Raw genomic sequence first — 19672 nt, 5'->3', positions numbered from 1 at the left:
GCAGTTAGCCCAGACGTACATGGAACATTGGCACACACCTGATCCACGTTTCATGTAGTTGTTCTCCAGCTGGCAGAGATCAGCTCCCCCGGATAAAATGGCTGCTTTGAAAGGTGGACTCTATGACATTGTACCATGCTGAGGCCCCTCCCCTCCCCAAACCCCTCCCGCTCCTGGCTCCACCCACAAAGTCTCCAGGTATTTTCCATCCCAGACCTAGCAACCCTGTAAGTGGTGGAGCCTGAGAAGAGTGCACTTTGGAGTGGGCATAGGGTTGCCAGCCTCCAGGTGGTGGCTAGAGAGCTCCCCCCCAACACACACACCTATCACAGTCATTGTTCATTGATATATGTTGATTTGCTTTTAAGATGTGCAAATTAAAAAATGATCCAGTTTGGCTCAAAAATTGTTTGTTTTTTAAGGAAAAATGGTTAGGCCTTCTAAACACAAAGCTGATGCTCTACCACTGAGCTACGCACTTCCTTCGGGGGCCTTAGGGTTGCCAACCTCCACCTGGTGGCTGGAGGTCTCTTGGGATTACAACCAATGTTCCCTCTAAGCCACAGACTCTTGTGAGCAAAAATTCTGCTTTGTGAGCTACTGGTATTAATATTGTGAGCTCCTGCATAAATTAGTGTGCTCTGGGGTCATCCTTCCTGAGCTAAGACAAAAATCTGTGAGCTGGAGGCTAAAAATCTGTGAGCTTGCTCACGCTAACTCAGCTTAGAGGGAACACTGATTACAACTAAGCTCCAGGCAACAGAGATCAGTTGATCTGGATGGAGGATGGACTCTATGGCACTATACCCCACTGAGGTCATTCCCCTCCCCAACCCTGACCCTCCTCAGGCTCCCCCTCCACATCTCCAGGTATTCCCCAGCCCAGAGCTGCCTACCCTAACTGAGGTCTGGGATTCCCAGTCCACAGTCAGGCAGGAGTTGTGCAATTGAGATTGCCACTGCAGCCCATATGGAAAAGGGGATTTAGTAGGCTTGCCATCCTCCAGGTGGTGGCTGGTGATCCCCTGCAGTTACAGCTAATCTCTAGGTGACAGAGATTAGTTCACCTGGAGAAAATGGACACTTTGGAAGGTGGACTCTTTGGCATTCTGCCTCATTGAAATCCCTTCCCTCCTAGGCTTGCCCTCTCCAGGTTGGGAAGTATCTGGAGATTTTTTTTGGGGGGTGGGCATGGAGCCTGAGGAAAGCAGGGCTTGGGGGGGGGGGGGAGATCTTTAGCCACCACCTGGAGGCTGGCAACCCTATCCCCTCCCCAAACCCCACTCTTTTCAGGCTCTACCCCTAACAGGGTTGCTAGGTCTGTGTTAGGAAATACCTGGAGACTTTGGGGGTGCATCTGGGAGAGGGCAGGGTTTGGGGAAGGGAGGGGCCTCAGTATGGTGCAATGCCATAGAATCCACCCTTCCCAGCAGCCATTTTCTCCAGGGGAACAGATTTCTGCCAGCTGGAGATTAGTTGTAAAAGCAGATCTCCAGGCTCCACCTGGAGGATGGCAACCTTCAACCTAATTTCTCCCAGTATTTCCCAACCTAGAGCTGTCAATCCTAGTTGTTTACAGGGCTTTTTTTTGTACAGGAAGCCCAGCAGGAACTCATTTGCATATTAGGCCACACCCTCTGCCACCACGCCAGCTGGAACTGCGTTCCTGTGCATTCCTGCTAAAAAAAAAAAAAAGAAGAAGAAGCCTTTGTTGTTTACATGATTCTCAATCCAGAAAGAGCCCCAAATGTTGAGACCTGCTTCCACAAGCCAATCTGATTTGCTGGTTCAAGGTGCTTTATGTAACAGTGCAAAGAGGTCACAGATTTGTTTTCCCTAGGTTAGCATATGGCATGCAGTATTTGGGGGTGCATTTCAATGATTTTAGGAAACACAGCTGAACAGTTGTAGCTAATTCTTTAATCAACTGAAGGGTTCTGTTTTAGAACATGGGAACAATTTGTAACCATTTGCTAAAGGCACTCTGAAGCAATGTTCTGATGAAGTGGGCCTTTGCCATTTTTTAAAATTATACAAATAAAAAAAATATGTATTTCATTTTTTAAAAAGCTTGTTGTTTGATTGATCAGCCTGGCAGCAAACTTTATTCCAAATGGCACAATGAAAAAAGACAGTTTTTTTAAAAAAATCAGTCATACTGAACAAGATGTTGCCAAGAACAGGAATTGTTCCAGTCAACTTTTGCAAAACTGGGGAAATGTTGTGACACAGTGGAAAAATGTATGACATTTAAATATTAGAATTTTGAAATTTATGTTGTGGATGAACATCGAACTTCCCTCATCTATCTATAATATAATAAAAGTCCTTTTGTCTTGGCAAAACTGAGCAACCTGATTGGTTGGGACTGGGTGGGACTGCGGTGCATCAACCTTTGGCCTGTCAAACCATCAATCAACGGCTCTTGCATCACATTGGCTGACTCTGTTCCCCACCCACTTCGAGAAATACCCTGGAAATTTTGTTGGCCTTTAAAGTGCTACAGAACATGAATTTTGCTCTTCCACTGCCTACATGAATCTGTTTTGATTGCAGAAGTTCCAAACTGTGATCTGAATGGTTCAAATATATAAAACAGTAAAAAGTTGTTTTTTTTAAAAAAATGTCTCCCTTTGTGTGCAAAGATTAACCACTAGCAGGTTCTCCATTGGTGGTATGGCTGAGGTTAGGTATTTCTCAACCCAAATTATAGATATCATTTTAGACTGAATAGACCAGTTCACCTGGATAAAATGGCCACTTTGGAGAGTAGACTCTAAGGCTTCACATCCTTGGTGAGCTCACTCCCCTCTCTAAATTCCAGTCTCCCATGGTTCGCACGGAATCTCCCGGAATTTCCCAAGCCAGAGCTGGCAACCCTAGGACAAGACAGCTTCATGTATGTGTCCCACAGTTTCATTTTGCCTTTCAAATGAAAGGTAAAACCCACCGACAACTTTCCCCTTATAATAAGGCTTGTACCCCTCTGACAAAACCATCGTAGCTGTTTATCATTCTGTCACAATTCTCATATTTTCAAGACAGGCCTGAAATCCAATTATGCTACTGTGTATGAAGGGTCCATTTGAGTTAAAGAAATGAACCAAACCAAGGGGGAAGCGCATTAACTTCACCCTGTGTAACATCTCCCCGAAATGCAGAACGAAGCTGGGGGGAAAATGAGCTTGTTTACGGTGCAATCCGCAGCAGAGCTGGTCCCATTGATTTCAGTCAGCTTAGATCCGATTAACTCTGCACAGGATTGCATTGTTAAAGGCAGTAGCATTACATAATTAAACGCAAAAGCAAGTGATGCTTTAAATCTAACCTGTTATGGTCAGTGCTTCATAAGAAGAGCCATACTGGATCAGACCAATGGTCCATCTAGTCCAGCATCCTGTCTCACACAGTGGCCAGCCAGTTCTTCAGGAGGACCCACAACAGGGCATAGAGGTGATAGATGTTGCCTCCTGGAACTGGGATTCAGGTTCTCTTTAGTCTCAATGGCTAGTAGCCACTGATAAACCTGTCCTCCATAAATCTGTCCAATCCCTGACTGATTTCGCACTCACCCCACGCTGCTCTGATGTCCCTCTTTTCAGCGTGGCGTCCTTCCGATTTCCCACTATCTGCCCCGGGACTTCATCTTGTGTCGCGGTTTTTGTGCAGTAAACAGAAACCACTAAAAACCAGTTTCTTGTCGCTGCGCAAAAACGGTGATGCAAGATGAAGCCCCGGGGCAGATAGTGGGAAGTCGGAAGGACGCCGCACTGAAAAGAGGAACGTCAGAGCATCGTAGGGTGAGTGAGAAACCGGTCTCTTTTTAAAGCTGCCTATTCCTGTGGCCAGGGCTTTTTTATGTAGCAGGAACTCCTTTGCATATTAGGCCACACACCCCGATGTAGCCAATCCTCCAAGAGCTTACAGTAGGCCCTATACTATGAGCCCTGTAAGCTCTTGGATGATTGCCTACATCAAGGGCGTGTGTCCTAATATGCAAAGGAGTTCCTGCTATAGAAAAAGCCCTGCCTGTGGCCATCACGACATCTTCTGCCCATGAATTCTACCTTTTAATCACTCTTTGTATAAAGTAGTCTTTTCTTTTGTTCAACCTGAATCTACTGCTTGACGGCTTCATTGGATGCCCTTGAGTTCTAGTATTTTGCGAGAGGGAGAAAAAGTTCTCTTTGTCAACTCTCTCCACCCCCCGCCTTGTCTCCTGGATTTTAAATATTACCTTTAAAATATGAAAGAGGGAAATTAATATTGGCCCAAGCATTTTGCAAAGGGAAGCAGCAACTGCAAACATGGCAGCCGATGGCACCCATCCCCCTTGTTTTGAGTCCTGGTGCTCCCTCTGCTGGTCACATCATGTAACACACAACATCTGCTGAGCTCAGCAATCTGCGTTGTGTAAATGGGGGGTGAAAGATGGCTGCTAATACTTTGTTTTCCAGAGAGCTGAAGAAGGGTATGATTGAGGCATCGTTGCCTGTGGGCGTGTACACTCATCCCACTGTCATCCATCTCTGTTCACATATTCCAAAGCTTTTTGTTAGCATTTTGAAAACCATGTCTGACTAGTGGGATAAAAGAAAGAAACAAGCGTGTACACTGCAAGAAACAATGCCTCTTATCACACTATTTTTTTTAATGGCCTAGCCTGCTACAACTGTCACACATAGAGCTCCAAAATAAAAACCAAATGGCGAGACTCTAAGAGAATAACATCATTTATGTCAGAATGTTGACAGTATGCTGTTAGAATATGGCATTCTGTGGCACACAGTGGTAAAGCTGCAGTACTGCAGTTCAAACTCTCTGCTCACGACCTGAGTTCAATCTCGGCGGAAGCTGGGTTCAGGTAGCCAGCTCAAGGTTGACTCAGCCTTCCATCCTTCCAAAGCCAGTAAAATGAGTACCCAGCTTGCTGGGGGGAAAGTGTAGATGGCTGGGGAAGGCAATGGCAAACCACCCCGTAAAAAGTCTGCCGTGAAAATGTTGCGATACGTCACCCCAGAGTCAGAAATAATTGGTGTTTGCATAGTCATTTCTTTACCTTTTTAATTTTAATTATATTGCTTTTTGCAGATATGGTGCATTTCTTTTTGGAAAGGAATTCTACATTTTAATAAGGAACGGTTCCTTGAAACAAAGAATAGTTAGTAGAGAACTATGGAACGGCTCCAGCATGGTATAGTGGTTATAGGGCCGTGCTTAGTTTCAGCACATAGTTCTTGTGGCCCTATCTTACATGTTCAGGAAATATGAGGTCAGGCATCAAATTTTTTCCAGGCCAGTTTGGTCAGGGATCATAGAGGGTTTTTTTTTTTTTTGCCATCTTCTGGGTGTCTCCAGACTACAGAGATCAGCTTCCCTTGAGAAAATGGGTGCTTTGCAGGGTGGACTTTACGACAATGTACCCCACTGAGGCCCCTGTCCTCCCCAGGCTCCATCTCCAAATCCCCAGGAGTTTCCTAACCTGGATCTGGCAACCTCATCCCCCATCCCCCACCAGTGGCAGGGAGATCCTGGCAACCCTACACAGGTGTCAGGATACCTACCAATATGTTTCTTGGCTCCTGCTTACTTCTTGAGTCATGGGGTTAAAATCCGAAGGATCTTGAAGGGAATAGCAAAAACAAGGGACTTGGGGTTGCTGCTGCCAGTTGTCTGAAGAGCAAAGCTGATTTCAGGCCGCACATCATAGTCATTTCTCCTCAGCGTGGCCATAAGTGCAGCTTCTCTTAATGCAGGGGTGTCAAACATGCCCGGAGGGGTCCTGTCAGGCCCGCAAGCAAATCAAAAGTACGTTTGCAACTTATAGATACACACCTGAACAACACCTGAACAGCATACTCAAGATTACTACAGACATGCTCTCCAGTTTTTGATGCAATAATTCAGAACAAGAGGTATCAGTTATCAGAGACTGCTAAATAAACAAAATATTGCAGGAGTGCTAATGTTTTAAGCACGTTTTATTTTAAGGTTTTTTTTTTTAAAACCCTTTAATTGTGTCTGTCTGTGTCTGCTATCTGGCATTATATTGCATGACACACATGGCCCAGCCTAACAAGGTCTCATTTATGTCAGAGCTGGCCCTCATAACAAATGAGTTCATCACCCCTGGGGCTTGGCACCTCTCCCTGTGGCCACAGGGAGAGTGACCTCTTCAGAAGTTGAAACTAAACAGTATCTCTTCCCGAAAGCCATAGATTGATCCCCGCCCCAGCCAGACTCACACTACCCCTCCTTAAGGTTCCGGAAGAGCCTGCATGCTCAATGAGGACGGGAATCCCTGGTTTAGAGAGTGAGGAGATCGAAGACTGAAGCTTTCACACCGGCCTTTCCCCGGTCCTTCTTTCTCCTTTATTCTGAAGCCCATAAATTGATTTGCCATTTTTCCTTGAGGCATTTCTGTTCTCTGGAGTTCTTACCACTGTGGATAAATGGAGACTAATGTTTTACAGCCAAATGGGGCTGCAGTTCATTTATTAAATGTCTGCCTGGTGCCGCTGAATTGCAGCTACCGATTAAAAAGTGTGCGCCGCCAAAAGAGGGCATCAAGTTGGGAACATACCTGTCTGAGATTAAAAGAAAATTATTGCAAGCAAAAAAAGAATCAGCCCAGATGCTGATATTACACACTAGGGTAGCCCAATGCCCCTTGGGAAATACCTGGAGATTTGGGGGAGGAGCCTGGGGAGGATGGGGTTTGGAGAGGGGAGGAACCTCGGTAGGGCAGGGCTTTTTTTGTAGCAGGAACAGGCCTCATTTTGGGCAGGAACTCACAGGAGTGCGGCTCCGGAACCTCTACATTTTATTGTTCTTTCTCTCCCCCCCCCAAAAAAAATGAGTTGTGCTAATGAGTTCCAGCACCTCTTTTTCTATAAAATGATCCTGAGAAGGAACTCCTTTGCATATTAGGCCACACACCCCTGATGTAGCCAATCCTCCAAGAGCTTACAGGGCTCTTAGTACAGGGCCTACTGTAAACTCCAGGAGGACTGGCTACATCAGGGGTGTCTGGCCTAATATGCAAAGAAGTTCCTGCTACAAAAAAAGCCCTGCAGTAGGGTATAATGCCATAAAGTCCACGTTGCAAAGCCTTATTTTCTAGCCACCTTTCACACAGAAAGCCAGTATTTTTCTAGAGCAGGGTTTCCCAAACTTTTCTTTCCCGTGGCCTGGTGATTTATACACCTTCGTGGCCCACTAAAATTTGGGGGTGGAGCAGGAGACTTTGGAGGTGGAGCTGGGAGACAGAAATTATGTCATTTCCTGTGGTGTCAAGGACCAAGTGATGTCACTTCCGCGGCACAGTGAACCAGAACTCCACCTTTTCCTGTGATGTCACTTCCAGGGGACTCCCCCAAACCTGCCTCTTTGGAAGTAAATTCATTTTCAGAAAAATCTCTCTGAAACTCATGCTGAGCCAAAATGGGGGTGGGTGGAAAGTGGGCAGTCCTCTCTTTTCACCCCCACACCTGCATGCACCTATCTGTTTGTGTATTCTTCTCCAGCTTGCAAGCACTCCTAATGCCCATGTCCAGTTGCCTGCACCACCTACATACACATCCCTTCCTCAACAGCACTGGCCAGTGTATGCAGTTGGGAGTGCTGTTGCCATTGCCATCAGGAATGCCAGCACTGTGTACCACCCACACTGGGTCCTGGCAGCTGCTCTACCTCAAAATATGCTGACACATTTAGTAGGCCCTTCCTTCAGCTGCTGCTACTGGAACCCTGTCTCAAGTTACAACCAAGCTTGCTTGGTTTCAAGAAAATCTTTCGACAGCTATTTTTCATACTTTTCTTTGGTTGAAACATGGGGAAATTGCTGTGAAAGGCAGCAGAGAATTGTACTGCAATTAATGAATTAATTTCGTTATATGAAGTTCATACATGCTTTTCTGCAGTTATCCCAAAAAGGATATTTATGAGAGGCTTGCAGCTTTTTACTGGCTGTGTTTCCCATGCCTTTAAAAGCAACCTGTTGTGCAGATACTTAGGCAGTGAACTACTGTACTTTCATCCTTTTTAATATATACAGGAGGAGTTTAATTTTGGTGTCAGACAGCTGTTAAAAGCAGGACCAGTAAAATGGTGCCAAGTTCATAGTATCATCTCTTCCAGTGCTGTTGAAATATACCGCAGTAATCTTCAATAAACTCTTTCTGCCCCATACCTCTTACTCTCACTCACTCACACAGAAATCTCATAGAAGGTCTCCTGACTACAACTGGGGGTGCCAACTTTTCATTGGCAGAGCTCCTATGTCTGCAACAACAGTATGCTGAACAGAAAAGTTTCATTCAGTAAAAATGGAAGGAAAGAAAGAAAGAAAAAGGGAAAGAAAGAAAGGGAAAGAATGAAATGGAAGGAAAGGAAAGGAAAGGAAAAGAAAAGAAAGACATGGAAAGAAAGAACATAAACATAAGAGGAGCCATGTTGGAACAGGCCAGTGGACTATCCAGTTCAAAATTCCCTCAAGCAATGCCCAAAAAGCACCAGAATGTCCACCAGTGGGGCCAGGGCACTAGAAGCCCTCCCACTGTTGCTTCCCTGCCTCCCAGCACCAAGAATACAGACAGAGCATCACTTGCAGGGAAAGAAAGAAAGAAAGAAAGAAAGAAAGAAGAAAGAAAGAAAGAAAGAAAGAAAGAAAGAAAGAAAGAAAGAAAGAAAGAAAGAAAGAAAGAAAGAAAGAAAGAAAGAAAGAAAGAAAGAAAGAAAGAAAGAAAGAAAGAAAGAAAGAAAGAAAGAAAGAAAGCCTTTCTCACCATCAGATGACCCCAGCCAGCAAAAATTCTGCCCAGGGATCGTTTGGTAAAAAAAATAGCTACTGGAATGCCCACTCCCTGCCCCTCCCAGCTGAAAAAAACACACACACCCTTCTTTGCTGCCCAGGTCTCCCGGGGAAATCTCCCCAAAAAAACATACTGCAAAGCACATGAAAGCTCATACCCTGAAGAACACTTCATGGGTCTAAAGTGCCTGTGGATGCTAGCTTTTCTCTCAAATACTGGGAGCAGCAGAGAAGGAAGGAGAGGCAGCCCAGCTCCTCTCTGCACAACACAGAGATGGGGTGGGGCTAACTTTGATGGGGGCGGGGCTAGCTTTGGCTTTTCTTGTGACCTGGTAGCAAGACTTCCGTGGCTTGGTACCAGGTCACGACCCTGCAAATGGGAAACACTCTAGAAGAATATGTGTGTCTGTGCATATTCTCCTTACAAAGATTTTTCATTCAATGAAAGACTACATAAATAAGATTATGGTGATTATCTTGATATTCATAGATGGTTGAAGTTTATGCAAATAGTAGCCTGGAGATATATGAAGTCCATGAAAAGAAGAGAAGTGGCATCCTGAGATCAAAATAATGTATCAAGAGCCCCGAATTATCCAAGGAGGGACTATTTCACTTTCAGCTCCTGGTTATCCCTTTAATTTAGTATGAACTATCAAAAATTAAAGCGATCATAGGGGACTTGTGGTATCAGTCTGCGTAAATAAATCTCTAAGACAGATATAATATATTAAAAATTTTATGTTGCTTTTCGATTGAAAAACAAAGCCGTTTGCAGGCATTAAAAACTCTTCATACCAAATTGTTTACACAAGAAGAGAAATATAAATTAACAGGAGAATAAAAAGAACACAAAAAGAAAAACAATCTAACCAGCAAAGTCACACTAGAAAAAGGAAAACCTGCCTAAAACATGGAGCAGAAATCAGAGTCACACCAGTAAATCTTAAATGATAGCTCTTAAGTGAGGAGGTTCATTTTTCCTGTAAAAACGTCTTTGTTTACTTTGTTTCAAATCCAGGGCTTTTTTTGAGCAGGAACGCAGTTCCGGCTGGCTTGGTGTCAGGTGGTTTGGCCTAATATGAAAATGAGTTTCTGCTGGGCTTTTCCCACAAAAAAGTCCTGCGAGAAACGATGTCTTCAGGGGGTGTGGTCTAAATGAGTTCCTGCTGAGCTTTTTCTACCCAAAAAGCCCTGTTCAAATCTGTACAAATTGTAGTTGAGATGTATTGCCACAAGCCAAATTCTGTATGGTTGCCAGGCCCTGCCCTCCGCTGCCAATCAGGTGGCTAGAAGGGGAATTTACCAACAGGGAGGCAAACATCGGCTGCTATCACTGGCAATGTGGCAATGGCACTTGCGGTGTATACAGGAAGTGATGTCATTATGTCAGTGATGTCATGGCAACACTCTGGTATTTGGGCAATAATAACTCTATGGTAGAGGGGTTTTTTTTATCATAGAATGTTTTACTATAGAGTTTTCCCTCAAATACCACAGCATTGCATAATATGATGACATTTCTTCCAGTACACACCAGAAATTATGTCACCGGTGACATAGCATGGGCCTCCCTCCCACTCCTGGTAAGTCCTCCCCCACCTCACTCTGGTTGCCAGGAGCAATATGGCAACCCTATGATTCAGGGTTGGGGAGAAGATGGGGCTGAGTTCTAAAGCATCTACTTTGCATGCAGAGCTTCAGTTCCTGGAATCTTTAGTTAAAGGACCAGGTAATAGGTGATCTGAAAGACCCCTGGGATCCTGGAAAGCTACCTCCAGTGAAAGGTTTCAGTATTATTGGCCAGGATAGGCCAATCAGTAAAAGGCAGTTTCGTATGTTCAAATTCCAATTGTCACCCAGAAAATCCATATTTCTGCTAGTAGAAGTGAGTGTTTCACAGTAACCAAACTTGGTATCCAAGGTATTAGAAAATTTGTCATAACCTGTCAAGGAAACATTTATCATCATTAATCACCAATGCCCTGGATATCTGGGGAGTTATTTCCCCCTCTCTCTAGGATATACCTCTCTATGGTGAGGTAAAATGTTTTCCAATTAAAGTCTGTTTACCCAAACCTATAGACAACTGTAACTGTTCACTGCATCTCCTGCATTAGTTTTCCTTTGTAAAAACTCATAAAATCTTTTTTAACCCCGATATATTATGTTGGCCGGTGTGAAAAAGCACCCCAGTGGCAAAATCAGTCACTTTCTGGGGTCGTTTTATAACCCAAGTGCCTTTTTTTAATTTAGAGAAAGGAAATAATAGGCGGTGATACTTGGGGGACATTGTGCAGGTAACGTTTTCCTAAGAGAGAACTAAGCTGTGCAGCCACTTCTGTATGTATTCTACCCCTCCTCTCCCCCCCAAAAAAAACCTGCAGCAAGGGTGGCATTTCCCTCAGATGATTAATCTTGTGTCACTTGAATAATAACTACAGCCAGGGCTTTTTTTTGTAGAAAAAGCCCAGCAGGAACTTATTTGCATATTTAGCCACACCCCTCATGTCACAATGTTTCATGCAAGGCTTTTTTGTATAAAAGGCCCAGCGGGAACTCATTTGCAAATTAGGCCACACCCCCTGACACAACGCCAGCTGGAACTGTGTTCCTGTGTGTTCCTGCTCCAAAAAAGCCCTGACTATAGCCCATTTGGCATGTTAAGTGTTCTTCCTCATGTGGTGCTGGATTAATTTATTTCAGTTTTTGCACACTGCATTTCAGATAGTCAAGGCTATTTTACAAACATGAAAGTAATAATTCAAACGAGCCAGTGCCATGTAGCGGTTAAGAGGGTCGAACTGGATCTGGGAGACCCACATTCGAATCCCCACTCCGCCATGGAAGCTCATGGGGGTGATTTTGGGAGAATCACACCCTTTCAGACGAACCTACAACAGGATTGTTGTGAGGATAAAATGGAGGGGAGGAGAACAAGGTAAGCTGCTTCAGTTCCCCATTTCGGAGGGGGGAAAGGCAAGGTATCAATGAAATAAATATAATAAATATTTAAATAAATGTTAAAACAATCTTTAGAAGCAATGATCAATAATAAAGCCTTAATGATAAAATGCATCCTTATGAGTGCAATATGATACCAGCCGCTCAAAGGAGGCCCTTCTTGCATTAAAACAGAGTTTAGTTCTAAGCTGAAAAGAAAGGCCTTGCAATCCATATGAAAATTTGCAAGTGGGCTTGTTCTTCTAACTCCCATGAAAGAGAAGACCAGGAGTCTGGAACCACTGAGGGTCAAACTAAACCTGATGACATCCTTGTGGCCACAGGCCACCAGGAGGACACCCCTGCCCTTTGAAAGTCTTTTAAGAAGGCCATAATGGTCTGATTCGGATTGCGCCCACAGTGGGTGGTTGAGGTGCTCTTATCCTCCTCCTGCTCCTTTTCAAGTGCTGAAACATCTTGGGGGGGGAGGGGTACAGAAGATCCAGCACATAAGACATGACAAGTGCCGCAGCCTGCTGCATTGTGGGCCTGATCAGGACTAGGTTATTGTGGCATTTTTAAATGACTTCAAAATGCTGGTGGCACCCTCATGGCAGTCACAAGGACACTGTCACAACTAGTTTGGCCTTGAGAGAGATCTCAATTTAGCCTATTTTGATTGCATTCAGATATAAACAGTATGGGAATGAACCTTAAAAACCCATGGGCTCATGTTTTCCCCACATGACCCTATCCAGTAATGTTAGTGGGAGATGAGGGGAAAGGGGTACTTATTGCAGGGGGGATGATCTTTGGCGCTGTGCAATGATGTCACTTCCAGCCTGATTGCACCAGGGCAGTGCTCTTTGGCACTATGTGATGATGTCACTTCCAAGTGTGACTCAGAAGTACTGGCGTTGCACCAGGGATTTTTATTTAGACCTCTGGGGAATCTGGTGGGTAACCTCTTTCACTCACCTCCAAATTCTAGTGCTAAATGTCACCCTGGTGCAATACCAGTGCTCCTGGGTCATGCCAGAAGTGATGTCATTGTGAGGTGACAAAGATTGCCACCCCACCCTATTTTTCCAGCCTGCTTCTGTCCCTGACCAAATAAGGGTCAGTGGGCATTGGCAACAATAACCAAGAGTTTGCCCGCCATTAGCAGGCACCTGGTAAGCCTAATGATTTGTCAGGAAAGCAGAAGTCTTCAAGTGAGTGATAGAAAAGGAAGCCTATAAGCCAGGGGGAATCATATGAGCCAGATTTCTAAGGCTCATTTCTGTAACAAACCATTGTATGTCTGACCAGAGCTTTTTTTCGCTGCCGGAGCCCACAGGAGCAGAGCTCAGTCTGGGCTGACCAGGGCTCCAGCTGATCCAACCTGCCATGTGGCAGCCATGTGCTCCCAGGTCAGGCGGTATGGCCTGCTATGCAAATGAGCTCCTGCAGGGCTTTCTCTGCAAAAAAAAAAAAAAAGGCACTGTGTCTATGCAAGGCTGAAAGGCTTACTCTGAAAGGCTCTGCTCATGCTCCTTAAGCGAGGTTGAATCTGTAAAGCGTATGTTTTTCAGTTGCCCATATTATAGGGAGGCTCGTTTTAGAATTATCACTCCATTAGTTGATAAGACACCTGGTTATATTAATACAAACAAAGCAAGACTTTATTGGCTCTTATCAGATAAGAATCCAGAGATTACGTATACAGTCGCTGAGTTCTGTGCATCAATTCTTAGACTGCGGGATTTGCATTTTAAAGGTTCTTAAATTTAGATTTTTACTTTGTATATTATGTCTGTTTTTACTTCTCCATATGTTCATACTGTATCCTGGTCTTGAGAATGTAATAAACTATGATGATGAAAGCGCTGTGTCTGACTAGGAACAGTGCCTAGTACATAACTTTTAGCATACTTTTTTTTTTTTTTACTTTGACTTAATCATGTCTCGATTGGTATCTGTTGCAGTTGCTGGATACGTGTACATTTCCAACAGACATTTAGGACACTGGAAAGGAAAAAAAAAAGTTGTAGATGACAGGCTTAAAAATAGTAGTATACACCCTCCCTCCGAAAATAACACATCTATGTTTTTCAGATATTCCAGTTCAGCAAGATGCTTTTCTCTTGACATTTCAGTTTCTCTAAATGGTGGGCTTTTCTCTGGGTTGGGTTTGCTGTTCTACTGTAGCAAAACTGAAAGCAAAAACCTACTGCAAAGAAAGCAAAGGTCAATTCTAGCAACAGTTCAAAAGAAGGAAGCTTCATGCAGCTCACAGAATCCCAATTGTTAGCAGATTCTCCTGTTGGTTGTCTCTTTAGTGTATATTTCGACACCTTCTTCCCTTAGAAAGCCACCTTTTGAAGTGTCCTTTAGTGTATCTTTCCAAATTTGTTATTGATTTCCCCCCTCCCCCTTCTTGTTCTGTTTCTTTTGAAGTTCTCTTTCTTCTTTTGCATGGCCCAGATATTCTAGGTAATGTGGAAGGTTTTTTGGGGTTATGTCATCCAAAATCTTAAGAACCAAAATCTATGAGTCAAGATAGACAGAAATGCACTGAATGTTGATGAGAACCACAGTAAGGAGGCCAAGTTTAAGGTTTTGTGGGTGCCAGGTCTACCGTCTAGATTCCATTTTGAATGTCATGGCTTAGTCTGTGAACTTTTGTGCTTGGAAAGGAATCAGTCCCATACTAGGCAGTACTCAGCCATTGATAGTACCTTTCTCAGGTGCAACACTTGCTATCTGTTGTGTATTTTGGTGCAGGCAAGGAGACAATACAAAGCAGGATTCTCAAACACAAAGTTTTCTTTTTTCCTTCTTAACAGCAGGGGGAAAGCAGCATTATAGGAAGTGGGTGTCCTCAAAGTAGCTGTTTTATTGCAAAGGAACTTCAGGAACAGACTAGAAAGGGAAATGGCTGCATTACAAGTTTATTACAACATTCAGAACAATGGAATCCCCAGGACTTAATAGGGATATTGATTTCTTATCTTACTACATATGCTAGCCTCATTCAGCTCTGACATCTATATTCTCACCAATCCCCCGGAAGAGCCATATGTCTTCTTTATTTTATTTTTTATTTGGAATAATAGGTTAGAATAGTAGACCGTAATGTAACATAATGAATAGTAGAACTTAATGTAATATGGAATGTTAGATTGGAATGTGTTTCTCTGGTCTGGGGATGAGGGAGATAACTCTACACAGCCAATTGAACCCCATTTCAAAGAAGAAGATGCTGGAAGGTCACTTCCATGCTTGAGAGGAGACTGATGGAGCATAATAGGAGGGTCTCATTAATTACTCTCAGCATTCCACAATTATTCCTCAAGTTTGACATATTTCTTTCTTTCACTATGTTCCATCTCCCGCACCCCCCCCCCCCCCGCAGAATTGAACCCAAGCAAATGGTAACCATATAAACTAAACTTGTTATTCCTTAATCTGTTAAACATCTTCATTATATTGCATGCTGATTTAGTGCTCACTCTCCGCTGATATGTATGGACTGGTAATTTCCATTGTGTTGTATCTGAGGAAGTGTGCACGCACACAAAAGCTCATACTTTGAATAAAACTTTGTTGATCTTTAAGGTGCCGCTGGACTCAAACTTTGTTCTGGGATTAGATGACCTTTCTGTGGCTGCCAAATCTATTGTGATTTTATTCCCATTGTTGGTGAATAGCAACAAATTCTACCAGGATGAGATAAACTAAAAAAAGTTATTTATTCGCTTCATTGTATTCCTTCCTTCCTCTTTCCTCTGCTGCAGGGCGCTATCCCCAACCAAACAAAGGCACGTACATTCGTCTTCCTTTGGTAAAAGAACTGCAAAAGGGGGAATGGGGAGCAAAGATCACCCAGAATGAAAACAACTCTGTCAGCTTGGCCATCTTGTCAGCACCAAACTGCATTGTGGGAAAGTTCCGCATGTATGTCGCTGTCTTGACTCCATATGGCATTCTTAGGACAAGACGGAATCCAGACACAGATACATACATAGTTTTCAACCCCTGGTGTGCAGGTAAGGCACATGCAACCTGTTGATCTTATCTAAAGTGACTTGTACATTTTATTCATTCATTCATTCATTCATTCATTCATTCATTCATTCATTCATTTTTCGTATTTATATCCCGCCCTCCCCGCCGGAGCAGGCTCAGGGCGGCTAACAACATTGAATATCAACAGTGAAACAATCAAACCATAAAACAATAAAAACAATTACAATAATATTAGTTACAATTAAACAATTTACAATTTAAAATTATTAATGCAGTTTTAAAACAACAATTTTGGTGCTAAATTCTATGCCATGATGTTGGGCATCTGTGTACTTTGGTTGAAGGCCATTCGAAATAATGTTTTTTTGAAGGCCTTGTGGAATTGGGCAAGGTCCTGCAAGGTTCTAACATCGTCTGGGAGTTGGTTCCACCAGTGGGGGGCCGCAATAGAGAAGGCTCTTTCTCTGGTAGCCTTCAATCTCGCCTCCCTCGGCCTGGGGATTTCTAATAGATTTTGTGATCCAGATCTGAGTACCCTCTGGGGAATATATGGGGAGAGACGGTCCCTAAGGTAGACAGGTCCTTGGCCATATAGGGCTTTAAAGGTAATAACCAGCACCTTGTAGCGAATCCGGAATACTACTGGCAGCCAGTGCAGTCTCCGCAGCCCCAGCTGTATACAGTCCCAAATAGAGAGACCCAATAGCAGCCTGGCTGCCACATTCTGCACCAGCTGCAGCTTCCGTATTCGGGACATAGGCAGCCCCATGTAGAGGGCATTACAGTAGTCTAGTCTCGAGGTGATCGTTACATGAATCACTGTTGCTAAGTCACTGTGCTCTAGGAAGGGAGCCAGCTGTCGTGCCCGCCTAAGATGGAAAAAGGCGGATCTCGCAGTGGCTGCTATCTGGGCCTCCATAGCTAATGTGGGCTCCAGTAGCACCCCCAAGCTCTTGACTTTGAGCGCCGATATCAGTGGCGCCCCATCAAAGGCTGGTAGAGGGATTTCCCTTCCCAGGCCACCGTGACTCAGACAGAGGACTTCTGTCTTTGTTGGATTCAGCTTCAGACGACTCAACCTGAGCCACTCCACCGCGGCTTGTAACGCGGAGGCCAAATTTTCTGGGGCGGAGGCAGGCTGGCCATCCATCAGCAGATAAAGCTGGGTGTCATCCGTGTACTGATGGCAACATGGTGACAATTGTCAATGGTTTCCTAAAGAGAGCCAGGGTATCTGATGTGGGGGAAGAAGATAAAGGTGATTGTAAGCTGCTCTGAGACTCTGATTCAGAGAGAAAGGCTGGGGTATAAATGTACGGTCTTCTCCTCCTCCTCCTCTGCTGCTGGTTAAATGCAAAGACCAACAGGGCTTCCTCATGGTGGGTTTCCCTGCATAACTACCATTCCCTTGTAGCAGCCATTCCCCACCACACCTCAGGGAACTATTTCGTGATATTGTTAAAATCTACAACTGGCACATTGCTATAGCATTTTAGCATTATATCTCTGTCAGTTGCCAATACCCATCCCCAAGTCCTTGCATGGCACAGGGGTAAAGGCTGCTTCAGAGGACTGTGTGTAATAAGCAGGGCTTTTTTGCAGAAAAAGCCCAGCAGGAGCTCATTTGCATATTATCCCACACCCCCTGATGTCACCATTGTTTCAGTGCTTTCAAATTTCTTCTGACTTATGGTGACCCTATAAATTAATCCAGTGACTCTTCTCCAGATGTGACCAAAGTATGGTAGCCTCAATTCGGTCATTTTAGATTCTAGGGAGAATTAAGGCTTGATTTGACAGTATCCATAAAACTTTCCTCCAACACCACATTTTGAATGAATGAACTTTCATTTTCTTAGCTTTCTTCGTTGTCCAACTTCATGCATAGTAACTGGGAATACAATCTCCTTTATCTCCTTCCCCCACAGCAGACACCCTGTGAGGTGGGTGGGGCTGAGAGAGCTCTGACAGAAGCTGCCCATTCAAGGAAAATTATGAGAGCTGTGGCTGACCCAAGGCCATTCCAGCAGCTGCAAGTGGAGGAGTGAGGGAATCAAACCTAGTTCTCCCAGATAAGAGTCCACGCACTTAACCACTACACCAAACTTGACTCCTGAGTAAGCAGTCCACCTTGAGCTGCGTGTTTGTGAGCATTTTGCCACTGTTGCTACTTGCCAGCATGAACCTCAAAGACCAGTGGAGGAATCGACCAAATAAAATAAAAATCTTGCTCTTCCTTCATATCAGAAGCTGTTGAATGGGCACAGACCTTCTCCGATGATCAGGAGGCAACCAACCAGTTTTCCTAAAGCTTCCCTAGCCCATTGCCTGGAGTCAATTCTTCTTTCCCACAGGCAGGGGTGGAATTCTAACAGGAGCTCCTTTGCAGATTAAGCCACACACTCCTGATGTAGCCAATCCTCCAAGAGCTTTCAAGGCTCTTTTCTGTAATCTCTTGGAGGATTGGCTGCATCAGGGCTGTGTGGCCTAATAAGCAAAGGAGCTCCTGCTAGAATTCCATCCCTGCCCACAGGCAAAGAAGCAAAAGGCTCTTTAAAAGCTTGCATTACATATCCAAACAGAAGGCTTGCTTCTGAGCCTCCAGCCCTGCTCTCTAGTTGGTTTTTTAAAGCCCTATGGAGGTTTTACCTTTAAATCTTTTGACATTGAGCTGCTCTCCATTACCCTTAAGAAGTTCAGAATTGTTCTTTGATCTGCGATGCGGAGGCCTAATTGCATCACTGCGCCCAGACTTTTCAACTTAGCCATGCAAAATCATAAAATGCTTGATAAGAGGTGACATTTTAATCATGCTTTACAGATCCTGCTCAAAATAGTTAGGAGTCGCCATTCCTTTATTTTTTTGCTTTTTAAGTTGAAGAATGCGTGGTTTCCAATTACAGAGACTGTGCGAGGAGAGACCGCTATGCCAGATGAACAAAACACATCCTTTTCATTATTGTTGTATCATTTTCCAGTATTAAAATCTGACATCTATTTTAAGACGAGCACCTGTATTAACCAGATTTTTATAAACAACATTCTGATGCAGAGGATGTTGTGTTTCTCGATGACGAGCAGGAACGACAGGAGTATGTCCTGAATGACCTTGGAATTATTTTCTATGGAGACCCTGACAATATAAGATCCAGGAGCTGGAATTATGGTCAGGTGAGTCCTTCCAAATGCAGCAGCCTGAAGTGCCGTCTCAACCCTGAGACCATCAACGTCGGCAAATAAACTCTATCATTTAGGGCTACCAAGCTCCTGCTGGGGACGAGGTTTCCCCTTTTTTGGAGGCTCCCAACCCACTGGCATGGAGTGGGCTGCCAGGGGGGATCCCTGCCCCTAAAGAGCTCCGTCATTGTTTGACATGCCTGGCACATGGGGGCGCTCTAGCGTTCAGGTTAAAACTCTATGATACCATAGAGGTTTTTACCCCCAAATGCTAGAGTGTACCCAGAGATGTGCCTGCTGCAATGATATCACTTCTGGGTGATGACTTCCCAACCCGCAGCCAAGGTAGGACTCGGCAACCCCACTGTCACTGTACTGCAGAACTGATTTCTGGGCTAGTCTAATGCTTATAAACTGAAGTATTATGTAGCCTTGCAGGATCAGTGTCTGAAGACTGAGAGAGCAGATACACTAGCACAGTTTTTAAAGACTGGGTACTTGGTCCTGTTAATTTTAACATGGTTATTGAAGAATAAGGGTTTGCAAATTCTGACTCTGCGTCTCTGTCCTACAGTCTAATGAGTTTGGACTTGTTAATACATTGTTATAAAGTGCATGTCCAAGATAGGAAATATGTCAAACTGTTGTTTGGAAAATAGTGTTTTTTTATTGAAAATATTTGTGCCTTGCTCCTCGGAGGCCCAAGGTGGCTTCCAAAATCAGCAACAA

General features: G+C 44.1%; 1 protein-coding gene across 1 annotated transcript in view; it reads left to right on the top strand.

Moving 5' to 3' along the window:
• Positions 1-19672, top strand: part of F13A1 (coagulation factor XIII A chain) — a 118675-nt gene that overhangs the window by 26027 nt on the left and 72976 nt on the right. The window contains exons 4-5 of the mRNA XM_060244190.1: positions 15535-15786; positions 18819-18937. Of these exons, the coding sequence (XP_060100173.1) occupies positions 15535-15786; positions 18819-18937 (371 nt within the window). The remainder of the gene's footprint in view (positions 1-15534; positions 15787-18818; positions 18938-19672) is intronic.

Source organism: Heteronotia binoei, chromosome 7 (assembly GCF_032191835.1).
Source record: "Heteronotia binoei isolate CCM8104 ecotype False Entrance Well chromosome 7, APGP_CSIRO_Hbin_v1, whole genome shotgun sequence".
Classification (NCBI taxonomy): Eukaryota; Metazoa; Chordata; class Lepidosauria; order Squamata; family Gekkonidae; genus Heteronotia; species Heteronotia binoei.
The sequence above is the reverse complement of the archived record's forward strand: the minus strand, read 5'-3'. Positions and strand labels throughout refer to the sequence as shown.